General features: G+C 44.7%; 1 protein-coding gene across 3 annotated transcripts in view; it reads right to left on the bottom strand.

Annotated features, from left to right (window-relative positions):
- LOC136643644 (VPS10 domain-containing receptor SorCS1) overlaps positions 1-17015 on the bottom strand; it is a 483280-nt gene that overhangs the window by 106426 nt on the left and 359839 nt on the right. For all 3 annotated transcript variants that reach the window (XM_066618822.1, XM_066618823.1, XM_066618821.1), the window contains exons 6-8: positions 16041-16105; positions 5475-5593; positions 1108-1197 (exon numbers count right to left, since the gene is read on the bottom strand). In XM_066618822.1, coding sequence (XP_066474919.1) covers positions 1108-1197; positions 5475-5593; positions 16041-16105 — 274 coding nt within the window. The remainder of the gene's footprint in view (positions 1-1107; positions 1198-5474; positions 5594-16040; positions 16106-17015) is intronic.

The raw sequence follows: 17015 nt of genomic DNA, 5'->3' as shown, positions 1-17015 counted from the left end.
ATTTTAAGTAACATATTTTTACTAGTAAGTAAAATATTTGTATGCAAAATATTTTTACATGCCTCCTGCTGATTGTCCAATTCCCCTCTCCCCCCCACCCCCATTGGATGCAGCAGCATGTGTTCCCTCAGCCCAGTTGGACTGGCACCAATGGTGGGAGATAAGACTGGACAGATAAAAGTTTAGTCTCCAGAAGCTGTTGATACCTTTTCAGGTTCCATTGTTAATTCTTCATTGTTCTTAATTAGGGAAGATGCAAAGCAGACATACAAAAGCATCTCCTTCTTTAATTTCTATTAAAACTCACTAAGGATGCAAAACGTGGAAGCCACTAGTACAGAAGAGAGAGAACAGTTTTAAAGGAGAGGCCCAAGTGTCATCAATGATGAAAATGAAAAAAAAAACTATTTCAGAACGCCAGATGAAAGGGAGGGCACCAGGATGCAGGTGTCTTGTGTGCTCCCTGAGGCCCCTGGGGGGCCACTGTGAGATACAGGAAGCTGGACTAGATGGGCCTTTGGCATGATCCAGTGGGGGACTTATGTTCTTATTTAGGAATTTCAATTTAATTGAGAATCAATGTGTGTTTGGAAGTAATATCTTTGGCCAGCTGAAATACTGACCTTCAGCGCAATCCTGACAGTCCCTTGGGCCGGCGCAAGCAGGAAGCGGGGCTGGGACCCAGCAGTTACCCCAGATCCTAACCCCTTTTCCCTGAGCAGTGCAGAGCGATTTCAAGCGCTCTGCTCTCCTTGGACTTGTGCCACCTCAAGAGGTGGTGCAATCTGAGGAAACCCATTGGGGCCAGGGTGACTTACCCAGAAGGAAGGGGAAAAGTTTCCCCTTACCTCTGGCTGAGCCACTTTGAGCACCTATCCTGCGTTGGATACAGCACAAGACTCCTGGCTTGCCTGTTCCAGAGCAAGATAGGATTGCACCTCTTACTGCATATAGGTTTATCTGGATAGTTTTTTTTTTATATAAAAAGAATTGGGAAATGTGCGTGTTAATGAAACTAATTTTGGAATCATTGCTCAGAAGCATCAGTGCCTGATCCATCTGCAATCCGAAACAACACGTGTGAATATTCCCGTCCAAACAGCTTACCTTTGGCAAGGCATACTTCGGAAGCTTCATCTGTGCAAACGCATTTCTCCGGTACGACACGTAGTAATGAGGTTGGCCTCCCGATGTCAGCTGCAACACACAACGTTGTTTGCTTTTATTATCAAGGTTATTATGATCACTGTTTCATTTTTAAGGCAGGGAGAAAATAACAGGCATACGGAAAAAGAGAATGCTATTGTAGCCCTGACGGCTCCAAAAAACAGCACTGCAGGAAACAAAATAGCCATCATTCAGGTTGTCAGCAGTGGAAACTGACAGCGCTAAGTGGCATAACCTATTCGGATTGTTTGTACAGAAAGACAAAAGGGCAGAGGAAAAACCTGCAAAGACTAGTGCCTGGAAGCAGCCTCTTGAATCCTTAGTCGAGTAAGCAGCCATTTTAACCCCGGAGTCAACGGTGGTTGCTATTTATATCTCAGAACCAGGTCTTCACAGACTTCCTGTCAACTTTAGGAAGACTTCTTATTTTTCAAACCCAGAACCATAAAGTTTTGGCCAGATTTCCCTAGTGCACCTAAGTGCTCTGAATTTTGCAGTGTTTCATTTATGTTCATAGTGACATGTGCCAGGGTTGTCCATGTTTTCAGCACCTGGCAGGAATAAAATTGCCTTCTCCAACACATAGACAAAAACTATGAAGTCAATGATCCTAGCCAGAGTTCCTGGGAAAGAAAGAAAGAAAGAAAGAAAGAAAGAAAGAAAGAAAGAAAGAAAGAAAGAAAGAAAGAAAGAAAGAAAGAAAGAAAGAAAGAGATATAGATATAGATATAGATATAGATATAGATATAGATATAGATATAGATATAGACTGGTAAATATATAGATAAAATATGCCCTAAATTTATGGCCCAATCCTATCTAGAATTGGGCCAGTGCAAGAGGGTTCTACAACAGTGGAACATAGTTCCACTGCTGCAAAATGGCCTCTGGTAGCATGTATAGTGTGCCATTGGTGGCCATTTTAGGACTGCCACCACTAACAGCATCATTGTGGGATGCCTACTGTTGGACCCAGGAAGTTCAATGGAGGTGGAGACAGGGGTGGGTGAGTGCAATAGGTTGGGGAGATAAAGAGGAATGGGGTGGAGACCATGGCAGGGAAATGGGTGGATCAAGACTGGGAAGGGGTGGTATTGGAGATAGTAGAGCCACTGATATCTTTCCCCTCTTCCTGACATCAATCCTCCTACCTAGGTCCATTCAAACTTGGCAGTAACGTAGCTGGCACAGGATTGAGTAAACCCATTGGGGTAGCAGAGGCTTCCCTCAGGACAAGGTCAAGATATAGGTCAAGGTAATGTTCCCATACCTCAAGGAGGCCTCTGGGACCTGAAATAAGCACCATTGGCACATGCTGCATTGATACAAGAGAAGTTATGTAGGTGTGGGGTTAACTTGGTCAATAGTCACTTGGTTAATTTGGTCAATAGTCACTACCAGTTTGTACAGTACAGTTTGGCTGTACTTGTCGTAAGAGGCGACTAAACAGCCACTGGGTAGATGGGACTCGTTAGCCTGGGAAGGCAGCTCATCTGAGAGAAGGAAAACTCTGATCCCAAATCTCCACTGCCTTATGGCTACATCCAGTTATGAAAAAGGTTTCAGGAGTCAACCTCGAGGCAAAATCCGGAGCCGGAGTCCCTGAGGCAGTTCATGGCTGAACACAGTCACATTCTGGCAACTCCTGCGACGCCGCTGGAACCAACCGTATTGGCCTCTGCCTTTCCATTGGACCATTTCAGCGACGTGGAGAGGGGGGATTTGCTGCATGGATAACAGGCTATCCTCCATATCTACTTTACCCAGGCTTCGCACGCTGGAGAGGACACTCTGTTCCAGAACCACCATTCAGAGCGCAATACCATAGTCTTCCAAGACTGAAGGATGCCAACATGGTAGTCACTACCAGATATTTTACATAACACACATGATTTCTTAATCAAATTAATCTGAATGTCGTAAAGCACAATCCAACTCTATAGCCCTTTCTCCTCCTACTTGCACTTCCTTAGCAAATTTAAGGACCAAACTACCTGTTACATTTTTATAAATTTTATACCATTGCGGCAAGGGGGGGGGGGCAGTCAGGGCATGAGTGGAAGGAAAGGATTAACCCTCCCTTCCACTTTCCATGCTGTAATTCTGATGAAAATTGCTATTCTGGCACTAAACTGAAGCTCCCCTCCAGCAGTGGAACCAGCACTCTGTGAACTGGGCAAATTCTGAGTCTGCTGCCTCTAGGGGCAGGTGAGCCTGCTGCCTCTAGGGCAGCACGGTAAGCCTCACGGGCTCCTGACACTGTCAGAAACTGCACTTCTGATTTTTTGGAAGTGTAGTTTAAGACCTCGGGGAAGCCTCAGAATGTTTCCCCAGTGGGTCCTGGAGTTGCGCGAGGCTCCGTTGCACTACAGTGGGGGGGGGCAGCTTCGTGTGCAGAGGGACCTCTTGCAGGGAGACAGCATCGCAGACCTTTTCCCCAGGCATGGGGCTGGGTAAGTCCACCATTGCTCCCCTCCTAGTGCAAATGGCAGCTCTGTGTGTGTGTGTGTGTGTTGGGTTCACAGTGTGGGCCAAAAGGGTGAAAAAGCTTCTTCCCCGCAACATGGTCCTAGTTCCGATCCCCCTGCCCTCCTACAGTGGCTTTTTAGGAAAGAATGGAAGAACAAGCAGCAGTACACATAGGCCACAATCCTAACCAACTTTCCAGCACTGACATAAGGGCAATGCAACTCTGAGGTAAGGGAAAAAAACATTGCCTTACTTTGAGGAGGCCTCCATGACTGCCCCCCAACTGCAGGGTGCAGCACATGCCCCACTGGTACAGCTATGCCAGTGCTGGAAAGTTGGTTAGGATTGTGCCTGTAGTTATGCTGTGGCTCCACCCACAGCACTAACAGTGTGTAATTATGTGTAACCATAGACACCATAGTCTTTTTAAACCATACAACTTATTTAATAAACCACTCTCTGTATTGTACACTTTTGTTTGGCTATGCAATTTACATTGTATGTGACAAACCCACACATCCCATCTGATTTTTGCTTGGAAGAGGGATGGAAGCAAGACTCCAACACATATTCTGGCACTTCCTAAATCTCTTGTAACACATAGTCCAGTGGCAGACCTTCCATTACGTACAATGAGTCAAATTCCCCAGGTGTAAGCCTTGAGGACCCTGCGGAAGCCTCTCTGAGGCTCCTGATGGGGTCGGAAATTGTGTTTCCGGAAAAATGGAAGCACAGTTTAAAGCCTCAGGAAGCTTCCCCGATGCAGCCCGTAGTCACGTGAGGTTATGTGAGCCTCAGGTGAGTGTGTGTGTGTGTGGGGGGGGGGGGGTAGATTTGCGCATGGGGTGCTATCATTCCATGGAGGGTGCTATCTCAGACCTTTGCCCCAGGGTGCAAGGCTGGGGAGGTCCGCCACTGACATAGTCCCATATGTATGACTAACTTTAATGCGCTCTTGAATACCTTGGTGGACTGGAAAAGTTCTCTTCAGGCAAGAAAGAATTATGGGGGAGGGCAGAGTGCAGGCCACATTTTGCCTACCCTCATGGCTAGGAGTGGGGGTGGCATACCAAGGGCAATTTTGCAACATATCCCAGCTACCCAGTATCACTCCAGTCCAAAACTCTGAGCAGGATGCAGTCCAGCTTGGAAACAGATCCCTTAGGTATGCATTGATACAAGCCAGAGACCTTGGAGTCTCATAAAATAGTTTGAAGGCAGATAATTTACAGCTCATCTCCACTCGACTTGCACTTTATTTCCTTTGCCTTTGTTACAAAGTGGACAGCAGCAGGAGGATAATGAAACCTGAAACGGTTCAGATATATTCTCGGGCTTTCACCTGGAATACAGCTCAGCTGAATGCATCTCATCTCCATCCGCTTCGCAATAATCATAGCCCATGCATGACAATCACGCCTGATTACTCTTCTTAAGCACTCTCTCCCTCGCCCTTCTTCCCCCCAGCTCAAACTAATAGAAAAAAGCCCTGATTGGTCTATTGCAATTGTGATACCAGAACCTGGCATGCAAACTTAAGAACCGGGTGAGATGGAGGATACTCCTGGAATGCAAGATGAGGTTGTCTGATTGGCAAGAAAGATGATTTCTGTACACATCACACGCTCTCTGGGCAGAACCCCCCATGACCCCTGTGTTGATAAGGTACTTGCAGAAGGAAACAATTAGCATCCCAATGGGATCAATGCTTGGTTCTTATGCACCAAAATGAAGCACTCAAGCTGTTTTGTTGCATGTGTGTGGGGGAAGGGGGATTAACATTCAGGAAAAGAGAACAAATGATTTGCTATCAATCAGTGAAAAAAGCTGTTTCAGACCTGAACAAACACATAATCATCCTGGACAATGAGGGAGTCAGAGTCAATATATCCTGGAAAAGGTTTACTTCGGATAGCTTCAGAGCAATTCTGCATCCTGCAGGTGATGTACTGTGCATCTGAAATCACACAAACAGAAAATATGCCTTTAGCTGCGGAATGTCTTAACCTTACAGTGAGATTTCTTTCAGGTATGCTTTCCCCAGTGCAATGATGACCGCCGTAACTCTGATTAACTAAAGGAGAATAGGACAACAGGCGCAAAGGATCAGATTGCTTCCTCTCTCATTTGCGATTGTCAGCCAGCTTGACAAGTGGAGCAGTGTAGGACTAAGGGACAGGCTATATGTTATGAGGAAAGTGTAACATGGCCCTGCTAAATTTTTTTCTTTTCTTTTTTTTAAGCAATAACACATGGAGACACTGAAAATGGTGCAAAAACATGGCAAGACAGTCTTTAGCCCTCTGCACCCACCATAGTTCCAATCCCAATCAACTAAGCCAGTGGTTCCCAAATGTTTTCGACAGGCAGTTTCCTTGACCTACAGGGTCATTGGCTGTGGCTCCCCATTAAGGCTATAATCCTATACATTGTATAAGGGGGCGCGTTTTTTGAAGGATTCTGTGGCTCCCCTGGCTGGTTTCTGCAGCTCCCTGGGGAACCACAGCTCACAATTTGGGAACCACTATTTTAATTAGTAAAAACGTTTTCACTGAAAACCAATGTAAGTTTTTCTTCTAATTAAAATAGTGTCGGGGGGGGGCAGAGTGCAATAGGAACCACAATGTGGGAAAAATGTGAACGCCACTTTCCTCCCAATCTAGTTTTATTTTATTTTGGTCATCCTGCCATACAATTAAAAAAAAAAATGTCCCTCATTACTCACATCTCTTGTAATGTGTTGTTTGATGCTTAGTACTGCATTACGTTAATTCTGAAGCAGGCTGGCAATAGCCAATGAGGGAGAAAGTGATGTGGAGTCAGTTTCAAATGAAGACTTCCCTGGTTTGAATCTCACCCCTGCCATGAACTCACTGGGTGGCCTGAGGCAAGTCGCTTCATCTCAGCTTCAGTCTCTCTCAGCTGCAATATGGAGATAATAATGTACTTACCTCAAGGATTACATCCAGATAACACATGTGAACTGTTTTGCAGGCTCGGAAGGCACTTACCAAAGGCTATTTTTATTTTGTAAAAAATTACAAGTTTTTTTCTTTTCTTTGTGCTGGTGCTGAAAAAAATCAGACAGACAAGAATGCTTTTCTTCTAGGGGAAAAGAGACTGAAAAAGTGGGTAGTGCAAGTGTGTGAGCGGGATGTGTTCACCTCTGGTCTTTCCCCCAGACTCCACATGTGTTCAAGGAGAAAATCTTCCATTAGCAACCAACTGGATCAGCCTCCACGCATGCTGTCCTCCCCCCCCCCAAAAAAAAAGTGCACAAAGCTGCATAGTAAGGTCCAGTTTAAAGTAAGGTCTAGCTTAACCCTGATTGGCAAGCACAATGTTTTAAGCCTACTCTTTTTCAGCTGCTTCTAGTTCGGCACACTGCCAATGGAAACGGGAACTGACCTGGCACGCTTTTGCAAGGGACGGTGTTGTTAACTGTGCCTGTAGTCCTGGCTCAAATGAGGCTCAAATTACACAGGCCAACACACAATTTCCTTCCTTAAATGTTACACCAATTCCTGGGTATATCTGGGGTGCTGATTCCAAAAATGGCATCCGTTTTGCCCTATCACATCTAGTTTTGGAGACATGGCATAGCCTCTTTAGTGAATGGTTCAAGCAGCTTTCTCATAAGGAAGCCTACACCATGGCTTCCTCATGAGGAAGCTGCTTGAACCATTCACTAATGAGGCTATATTATATATCCAAAACTAGATGTGATAGGGCAAAACGGATGCCATTTTTGGAATCAGCACCCCAAATTCATATCAAACCACCATAAAGTTTGGGAAAAACTTTTCTGACCCTCAATTTTGTAGGCCTGTGTTATTTATGTTGTGGATTCCACCCTGATTTTTATGCTATTTCAGAAAAGTAGGCTAAAGTCAAAAAGAAAGAAACTGGGTTGAGGGGAGGCCTGCTGGCAACGGGGAAAAGCATCTCACACACATGGTAACAAGTTCTTTAGAAGGCATCAGAACATCCATGCTTCTCCAAATTGCATCAAATCAAATACAGTTATGAGCACTAGAACAGAAGGGATGTCTGCAGCCAGCTCCAAATCCCAAGAGTATGGAATATGAACGAGTTTGAGCTGGACACCAAGGAGCAGCTACACACAGACATGCACACACATGTACACTCTAAAATCAAATCATTGCAGTGAATTCCTGAACGTTGTGCTTGGATGGTAATTATTATTGTGTTTTCTAGAAGGAAAGAGGAGGGGAGCAGGAAAGGAAACAGAAGAGGAAATTAGGTCTGAAGATTGTCTTGTTTCTTTTCTTCAGTGCAACAATGGGCTGTTGATTATGGAAAGTTTCTCTCCTGCATTAATTTCATTCTTCAGAAATGCCCCATCCCCCTAGGGGCACAGAAGCATTCCAAGTGAGGCAGCCCAGATCCATTTGTGCATAAAAATTAAATGGCAATACTTCATTAAGGTATCTGTCAACACTTTCCCATTGACAGATACGAGCCAAAGCATGCTGGTAATGAGATTGATTTTAGCATGCCCAAGTTTGGGCAGAAAGAAATGACGCTTTATTCCATTTGCTTGTGACATTTTTGCCTTCCCATATGACTGTATGCAGCTGAGTTCCACCATTGATTTCTAAGTTCTCTTCACTGCCCAAGCTGACTGGCAGCAGGGGTGTTCTCCAGCCCTACCTGAAGATGCTGGCAGTTTATCCTGATACCTTCTGCATACAAAGTATCTCCTCTACCACTACGCTACGGCTCCAACCCCCTTAGCACACTGAAGGCTGATGCACACTGCAGTTTAATTGCTACATTGCCTATGCCTGTGGTGCGCTCTGTAATATGTGCGACAGATACGTCCTTTTTGTCACTGCATATACACCACGTTTCCCCTGGGGGCTGGGGATAAGAATAGGCCCTCAGTTTGGCTGTACTTGTCGTAAGAGGCGACTAAACAGCCACCGGGTAGATGGGGCTCGTCAGCCTGGGAAGGCAGCTCATCTGAGAGAAGGAAAACTCTGATCCCAAACCTCCACTGCCTTGTGGCTACATCCAGTTATGGAAAAGGCTTCAGGAGTCAACCTCGAGGCAAAATCCGGAGCCGGAGTCCCTGAGGCAGTTCATGGCTGAACACAGTCACGTTCTGGCAACTCCTGCGACGCCGCTGGAACCAACTGTATTGGCCTCTGCCTTTCCATTGGACCATTTCAGCAACGTGGAGAGGGGTGATTTGCTGCATGGGTAACAGCCTATCCTCCATACCTACTTTACCCAGGCTTCACGCACTGGAGAGGTCACTCTGTTCCAGAACCACCATTCAGAGCGTGACACCATAGTCTTCCGAGACTGAAGGATGCCAACTCAATATACACCACGTGGGTTCGCTTAAGGGCATCTCAGTTGGCTCTAATGAGTTTCTGGCTGCATGTGTACGGTGAGCATGCAATGAAACAAAATTGTCTCACGCATTATGACAGTACATAACAGGCACATGCAAAGTACATTTTGATTTTGAAACATGTGAATTAATCTGTGCAGTTAAATCCTATGCAAGTTTACTCAGAAGTATATTTCATTCTTGGTCAGCAAATTTCCCAGGAGCCTGCTGACTTCGAGGTAAACAAAACCTTCGGTGATAATGCAACAAGTACCTTCAACTTTGGATTCCCAGGCCAATTTCATTACAAATTCAACCAGAAGTCGTATGTTAGTTGAGGCATAGGCCTCCTGAGCAATCAAGGATTCCTCTGTTGTACCCTCCACAGGGTGAAAAACAACCACCATCGCTAACAGGGGATGGACCATCAAGGGCCATCACAACATAAAAGAACAGTCCTTGATTAGGTCACTCCCTCCTGCATAGAATCCAGTCGCTATGTATAGGAATTTTGTCTATAAAGAGCCTCCTTGCCACATGGTAGGGGGTCTACTCAAACCTGCAATAGCTAAATATCTAGTACAGGCCCATGTGGACTCATGCTGTGGGATCAGTTCTGGGAAGGGGGATAGGATACTGGTGGCAGTGGTACTGCTGATTCTGCCCTCTTCCTGGGCCCAATCCATTCACTCCCACCCTGCTCTCCCCTGCCCTGTTTTGCCCCATCCCCGTTCTGCCCTCCACATCTCCTCTTGCTGTTGATTTGGTTGGCAACCTTCAGTCTCGAAAGACTATGGTAGAAGCCTACAGCACCCGGTATTCCTAGGTGGTCTCCCATCCAAGTACTAACCAGGCCTGACCCTGCTTAGCTTCTGAGATCAGGCATGTGCAGGGTAACAGTTGCTGCTAGAATGAGTGCTGTTGATTTACCTCCTGTTGATTTACCTGATCCGGTGACTCAAGGCAAAAGCACTGGAGCAGGAGGGAAGGCACAGGCCTGCCTGATGATGCTCTTGGTAGCGTGCCAATTGGCACACTGTTGGAGCACCTTTTGTGAGGCACACTGCAGAGGTATACTGCCAATAGGTGGAACGCACAGAATTGGGGCCAAAGTAAGATTTAGATCAGCCTTGAAAAAAATGGAGAGTTGGTGGCCATTTCATTCTCATTAATGTTGAATGCTGGGACTTGCATTTTCTATCACAACAGCAAACTGCAGAGCTGTCCAACAAGGCAATGTGCAGGTTTGGGACATGGTGCTGAACTTGCAGGAAAGCTATCCAGTCAAGGATTCACAGCTAGAACAGATGGAGCTGGGCATATGATGGTGTTTGCATCAGCAACAGCCAGGAAGTACAAGAGCTTTTACAGGTGCCCCGTTATCTAAACCTTCCTAGAACAACATCAGGGCCACAGTTTGGAGATGCTTAAGTTCCTGTTTATTCCTTCCAAGTAGGGTATAGAGGAGCATGGTCTTGTGCTGCCTGATACATGCTGTACCTTCTGATCTAGGTTCGATTTTGATTTGTCACAATCTCATTCATGAAATTTAGAAAGTGATGGTATGGAGTGCCCAGCTGGGGTGTGTAAAAAGTTAGCAGGGCACTGGTGTCCTGGATACAGACTCTGGATAAGACGTCTTTTGGGGTGGCGGTCTTCAGTATTCATCAGGGTATGCCTACTCCCCTTGGTAGGACCAACGGTAGATCTTCTTCCTCTTTGTGATGAGTCTACTTTGGTTTTAGTTTCAGGCACAGGCAAGTTCTGACACTGGTGCACAAATAACAAATATTTGTCTCCCCCATACAAGCCTAGCTTTGAAGTTGTGACACACTGACAATCTAAAAGGCACAACACCTATTCCAATTCACAAAAAGTTTTCCTGTCTGAACTTTGAAGAAGAGAGTTAAGAAAGTTGGATTTTTTTTAAAAAGAATGCAGGCTCATGAAAGATATTGCACAAGTGAAGTAGTAGGAAAGACTCTGTATAAGGGATCACACATAATGAAAAATATTTCGTTAGGTCTTTTCGCAATAATTCTTTCTTCTTGAGGGTATTATTGGCTTAGCATTCCACAACAGTTGTTCTCTTGGTATTCAGTCCTTGCGGACTCTTTATTTACCCAGTTATACTGGAAGCACCTCATCACTTATACTTAATTCATGTCAATTAATATATTCTGTTGCTGAGCTTTGAAATTAATTTTATTCCTTCTCTGGCACAGATGTTCTCCCTCCCATCCGTAATTGGGATGCTACGCTTCTCATTTCCAGCCCTCTCATCTCCAACAACAGCTGCTGTTTTGATTGTTACAGTAACAGTGAAAACATACTGGGTCTCGACTAGGAAAGGAGATGGGGAATTACCTCACTGGATCAGGCCAAAATGAACTGAATGCTTTCGCTGGGGATCACGTCTTGATTGGCAGGGACAGTGAAGAGAAGCTTAATACAAAGGGGCAAGCACTTAAAATGGTCTTCAATACAATTTGCTTCAAGTTAGTGAACGATTCAGATAAGGCTTTCAGAGGACAACTATGCAAAGATGCCCCCACAGCAGGGAGGTATTTGTAATGGCTTAATTTCAGTTGGTGGGCACCAGTAATTGGATGCAGTGCAATTGGTGAATATGGCAGCAGGAAGCATTTAATGCTTTAATACATCATACAACATGCTCCCAAATCTACCATTTACCTGCCATTAATCTATTACTATTAATAATATTAAGGGAGCAATCCTATCCTGTGTTGGAACAGGCAAGTCAAGAGGCTTTCGCTGTATCCAGCGCAGGAGAGTGGCCAGAAGTGGCTTAGCCAGAGGCAAGGGGAAACATTTCCCCTTACCCCTGGGTAAGGGTTGCTGGCCCCTATGGGTCTCCTTGGAGTTGCACCACCTCTGGAGGTGACAGAACTCCAAGGAGAGCAGAGCGGCTTGAAACCACTCCTTCTCCCTGGGAACGGGGGTTGATCCAGCATAACTGCCGGATATAACTGCCGCCTCCCTCTCCCGGCCTGCCCCTGGGGCTGCCCACCACCCATCCTCCCCCATTCAGGGACGCCTCCCCCCGCCTACCTTTTCTTCTTGCCGACGTTGGCCCAGTTGGGCCGACACAATCCTCAGAGAGGAAGCCAGCATGGAGGTTTTCATCAGCCTCCGCAGGCCAGCGCTTTTCAGAGAACCTCTTGAGCCTGGCTTGAACCTGAGCCTGGAAGCCTTGAGCCTGGAAGCCTCTCAGAGCCTGGCTTCCTATGGCACATTTGTGAATCTCCTGGGCTGATGCAAGGGACTTGTGCCAGCCCAAATCATTTCTAGGATTACACCCAAATAAAATAACAGCACCATCCTATGCAGTTCCACTGAGTTCAGTGGGACTTAGGGCCAAATCCTATCCAATTTTCCAGCACTGGTGCAGCTGTGCCAACAAGGCATGCACTGCATCCTGAAGTAGGGGAGCTGCCATGGAGGCCTCCTCCAGGTAAGGGAATGTTTGTTCCCTTTCCTTGGGGCTGCACATTGGAAAGTTGGATTGGATTGGGCTTGTACTCCCATGAAAGTGCACAATGCATTGCAGCTGACAGCTGATTTTATGCATTTAGAAACTATGGAAAAGAAAAACATACACTTGGATCCATTAAGGTGAGGATGCAATCAAAGAAGGAAATAAAATTCCTAATTTACATGAGACATTCAGATGAAATAGGCAACACTGAAATCTTAATCTCAGGAGACCATGGAAGGGCGGAACAGGAAATAAAACTGGCCAAGGAGTCACAGAAAGAAGAATGAAGCAATACATGGAGTGCCAGAAAAATACTATGAACAATTCCAAAGTACTAATTGAAATGCCTTATTTCTATCATTTATGTTATTTATTGCTCATTGTTTTGAATCTCTAAGGGAAAAGCAAAGTCAGTATGTAAGAAAGTAAGATAATTGGTTAAATTAAATTCAGGCTTTATTTGTTGAGAGTTACAAACGAGAAAAAAAAAGTCAACAGTGAAAGAAAATCTGGAACAAATAAGCTCACTGAGAAAAGACATAAGCTACAAAATGAAACAGTTCACAACTCCTAATGCTGAAAAGATTACAGCATCCTAAACAGTTCTTAAAGGTCAGGACAGAGCCCAGTCTGTACTCTACTCTTCTCTGATCTTCCAAAGAATAGTGCACTGACTAGCTCATAGTCAGATCCGGAACTAGTGGAGCCTGAAGCACAGAGATGTGTGCCACTCTCACAAGCATTTAATTACAGCTAAGGTAACCAATACCACCAACCTCATTTTGTGCCCTTGTCTTTTGGGGTTGGAAAGGACATGTGCATTGGTGGTTATACTGACACCAGCATAGAAGCTGGTCTAGGTTCTAGAACAGTGGTTCCCAACCTCAGAGTTGTGACCCCCTCCCCCGGGGCAGTGGGAACTACCGTATTCTCCTTTAAGGGAGGTAGCAATCCAGCAGTGATGGTGCTATCGGCAGCTTCAGCACTTCCAGGTTTGTAAGAAAAAGGGCTTTTTGAACTTACCAGTGTTTGGTGGCAGCAAGAATTCAGCTTTTGCGGCATCTCCAGCTGCCGCTGAACATGGTTAAGTCCAAAAAGTCTTTTTTTTCTTCTTCAGTGGCAGTGGCATGAACCCGGAAGTGCCGTTGCCACTGACAATGCTCTCACTGCCAGATCGCCAACCCCCATAACATTCCTACAGAAACTTAGTGATTCCCTGCATAGACTTAGTGCTTCTGATTTTCAACCTTTTTCATCTCATGGCACACTGAGAAGGTGCTAAAATTGTCAAGGCACATCATCAGTTTTGATGCAACTGTTTGACACCAAAAACAGTGCTAGGAGACTCAACTCAGTGGGCAGAGCTCTCTAAAGCATGCTCTTCTGCACTCAGAAAGCCACCCTGTCCACCCTGAGCCTCTTACTGGTGTTCGTTGCATCGCATCTGTCCTCCCAACCCAGAAGCAACTGTTAAGGATGTTATCATCAGTTTCTTCCAATGGTACTTCAAATAGTGGGACCATGTGAAGTGGTACAGCAGAGAACAAACCGTGAAAAATACTGTTCTAGGAAGTATGATATGTTGAGATTGCTATGCACAAAAGAAAGAGAGAATCTCAGGGCACATATTACTTGGGAAGGTGTTTGGTCCCTTTCCTATGCATGAGCATGTGATTGCCTATTCCTAGTATATAAAATGACTGTTTCAAGGAGGTAATCACACTTATTGAAATATGGTATGACTTTGCTACTGAAACAAGATCAAATAAAAGATCTCTGTCCAGAAGGCATATGTTAGCTTGCTGAAACTGCAGAAAGAGCCTGTCCTTTACACTGGGAAAGTAGCTGCATTTGCGTGAACCAACAGAAGGTAAACTTGGTAATTTTTTGTAGCACTGACATTCTCTTCCAGTACATTTTTAAGCTCATTGCAAACTCCTAGTGATACTCAAGAGACTCAGAACCAGGCAAATGGAACTATAAGATAAGCTTCCTATGAGCCTCGTCCAACAGGAAATGCAGAAACTGATGCCACTTTCTCATCCATAGTTTCATGTATTTATTTTTTGGTCAAAATGGATTTTAAAGCTTCAAGAGAAGCGATTAAATATAAATATTTTTTTTTGCCATTTAGTTTCCTGGCATACTGTCAATCATTCTGGGCTTTGCAAAAGCGTAAACTGGGGGATTAAAAGTGAAAGCTGCAACAATTAATGCTGAATGTTATTTCAACTGAGACTGAAATGCATAAGTATATACTATGCAAAATGAATATCTAGTTTGTTTTAAAAATTGAACTGGACATGTCCATGATGCACATGCCATCATGGATCCTACTCTTGAAGCAATTTTTTCATTAAGAACTCTCCTGCCATTGCTCTCTGTGGTCTGATGCATACATGGTGTTGGGTGCATGCCAAGAGAGTGTGACCCAGGCTATTCTCATGTAGGTTTTGTTTGAGTTGATTCAAGAGGGCATTAAGTCCCACAGGCCTTTGCACAGAAAAAGTCAACTTTAGTTAATTGGAGCAACACTCCCCCCCCCCCCCCCAACATTGTACTGCAATAAGCCCTACTCTGGAAAATTCCTTGATCAGCTATCATTTCAAATTGAGTTCAGTGGGACTTACTCCCAAGTAAGTGTATACAGGACTGTAGCCTACACTTCAAATCTCAGTTTTATATTTTTACACGGCATCTCTCAAAAGGACAAAGAGAATGCTTTCCTTGCAGAACCTATGCAGCTTCCCCACTGGAAAAAACAAAAACAAACAAACAAAACCTATATTTCTAGAACATCCAACCACTACCTACTGAGAACAGGTCTGTTCACATACTGTGCTACTCCCAGGTACAGAATGCCTCTATGCGGGTACACAAACCCATGTGAATGATGGTTCCTGTGTTTATTATAAAAAACGAATAATGCATTTATACTGTACACAGTTTATACCTGCAATGAATGAAACACATGAATAACTTGGGTAACATGAGTAACCTGAGCAACTGTACCCAAATACAGACTTACAGTAATTGTTGTTGGGTATAAAGATAAGAACATAAGAGCCCTGCTGGAGCAGGCCAAAGGGCCATCTAGTCCAACTTCCTGCGTCTCACAGTGGTCCACGAAATGCTTCAGGAAGCACACAAGACAACAAGACACAAACTGCATCCTAGTGCCTTCCCCTGTATCTGGCACTCGGAGGTAGCCTACCTCTAAAACCACGAGCTTGTACGTACCTATCATGACTTGTAACCTATAATGGACTTTTCCTCCAGAAATTTGTCCAGTCCCCTCTTAAAGGCATCTAGGCAAGGTGCCATCACTACTTCAGTGGCAAGGAGCTCCACAGACTAATTACATGCTGGGTAAAGAATACACGCTGGGTAAAGATGACAGTATAACATGTGAGTAGCTCTAATGCTTTCAGTAAAACCAAACCCAGAGAGTTACATGCAACCTCTGTGCATGTGTGATGCCTTCCGATATTTGGAAAAGGTTTACACATAATAAAATTACTCAAAAGAAGCAAAATAACTTACGGCCATCCACTGTTTTTGCTTCCAGGTGGACTATGTCTGGCTCTTTACCAGTGCCCATCCTTGACCTGGAAAAGGAGAAATGAAAGTTATAGTTGTAATATGAAGACACTGCATCTGTTCTCCACTTACAACACTGTGTCTATTTAACTGACAAACTTAATGAGGAATCTTTTATCATTCATTTTACTCCATTTGATTTCATTTTACAACACAGAAAACAAATTCCCTGTTAATAGCCAGGCTTGTTATTGCTTCAAATGATAAATGAATAGATTATGCCAAAATGGCTAAGAAATAAACTTACTTACGCATAGAATCAGAAATGGCAAAATACAATACATTCAGCATAATATCAATGGAACACAATGCTCTGTTGAATACAATTCAAAAGGATTTAATATTTTTTGCTTAGGCATTCTCTAAAAGGAGCTTTGTGACCATTTGCACAATGTCACATGTTATAGCTCATCACCAGGAGCAAAACACAAAGACATCCCCCTATCTACCAGCTTAGGGGGCAACAGATGTGACTCCAGGACTCAAATGTTTGTTTGACTCCTCCATCTGCACCATTCCAAGAGGACAATATCCAGGGCGTTTAGAGCTCACTCCAGCTGTAGGGCACATGCAATCCATCCCCCATCTCCAGATTCAGCTGAGAAACCCTCCCCACCCTTAAACCTCGGAAAGCTGCTGTCAGTCAATGTAAACAATACTAGTCTAGGAGCCCAATTCAATCCCCCCCCCCCCGCTGCTGGTATAATCATGCTGAAAGGGTGTGTGCTGTATCCAGAAAGGGGGAGAAGGCTTCAGAGGAGAAAGGGGTTAAATCCCATTACTGCTCCATAAGCAGTTGGTGCAAGTCCGAGGAGAGAAAGAGGGCGGGGAGGCTGCCAAATGGGAAGATAGGATCCAGCACACCCTATTACCTATGGATCTACCCCCTCCCACAGCTTCTTTGTTATTTTCTTTGTG

Source organism: Tiliqua scincoides, chromosome 3 (assembly GCF_035046505.1).
Source record: "Tiliqua scincoides isolate rTilSci1 chromosome 3, rTilSci1.hap2, whole genome shotgun sequence".
In the NCBI taxonomy this organism is placed as follows: Eukaryota; Metazoa; Chordata; class Lepidosauria; order Squamata; family Scincidae; genus Tiliqua; species Tiliqua scincoides.
This window is presented reverse-complemented; position numbering and strand designations above follow the sequence as displayed.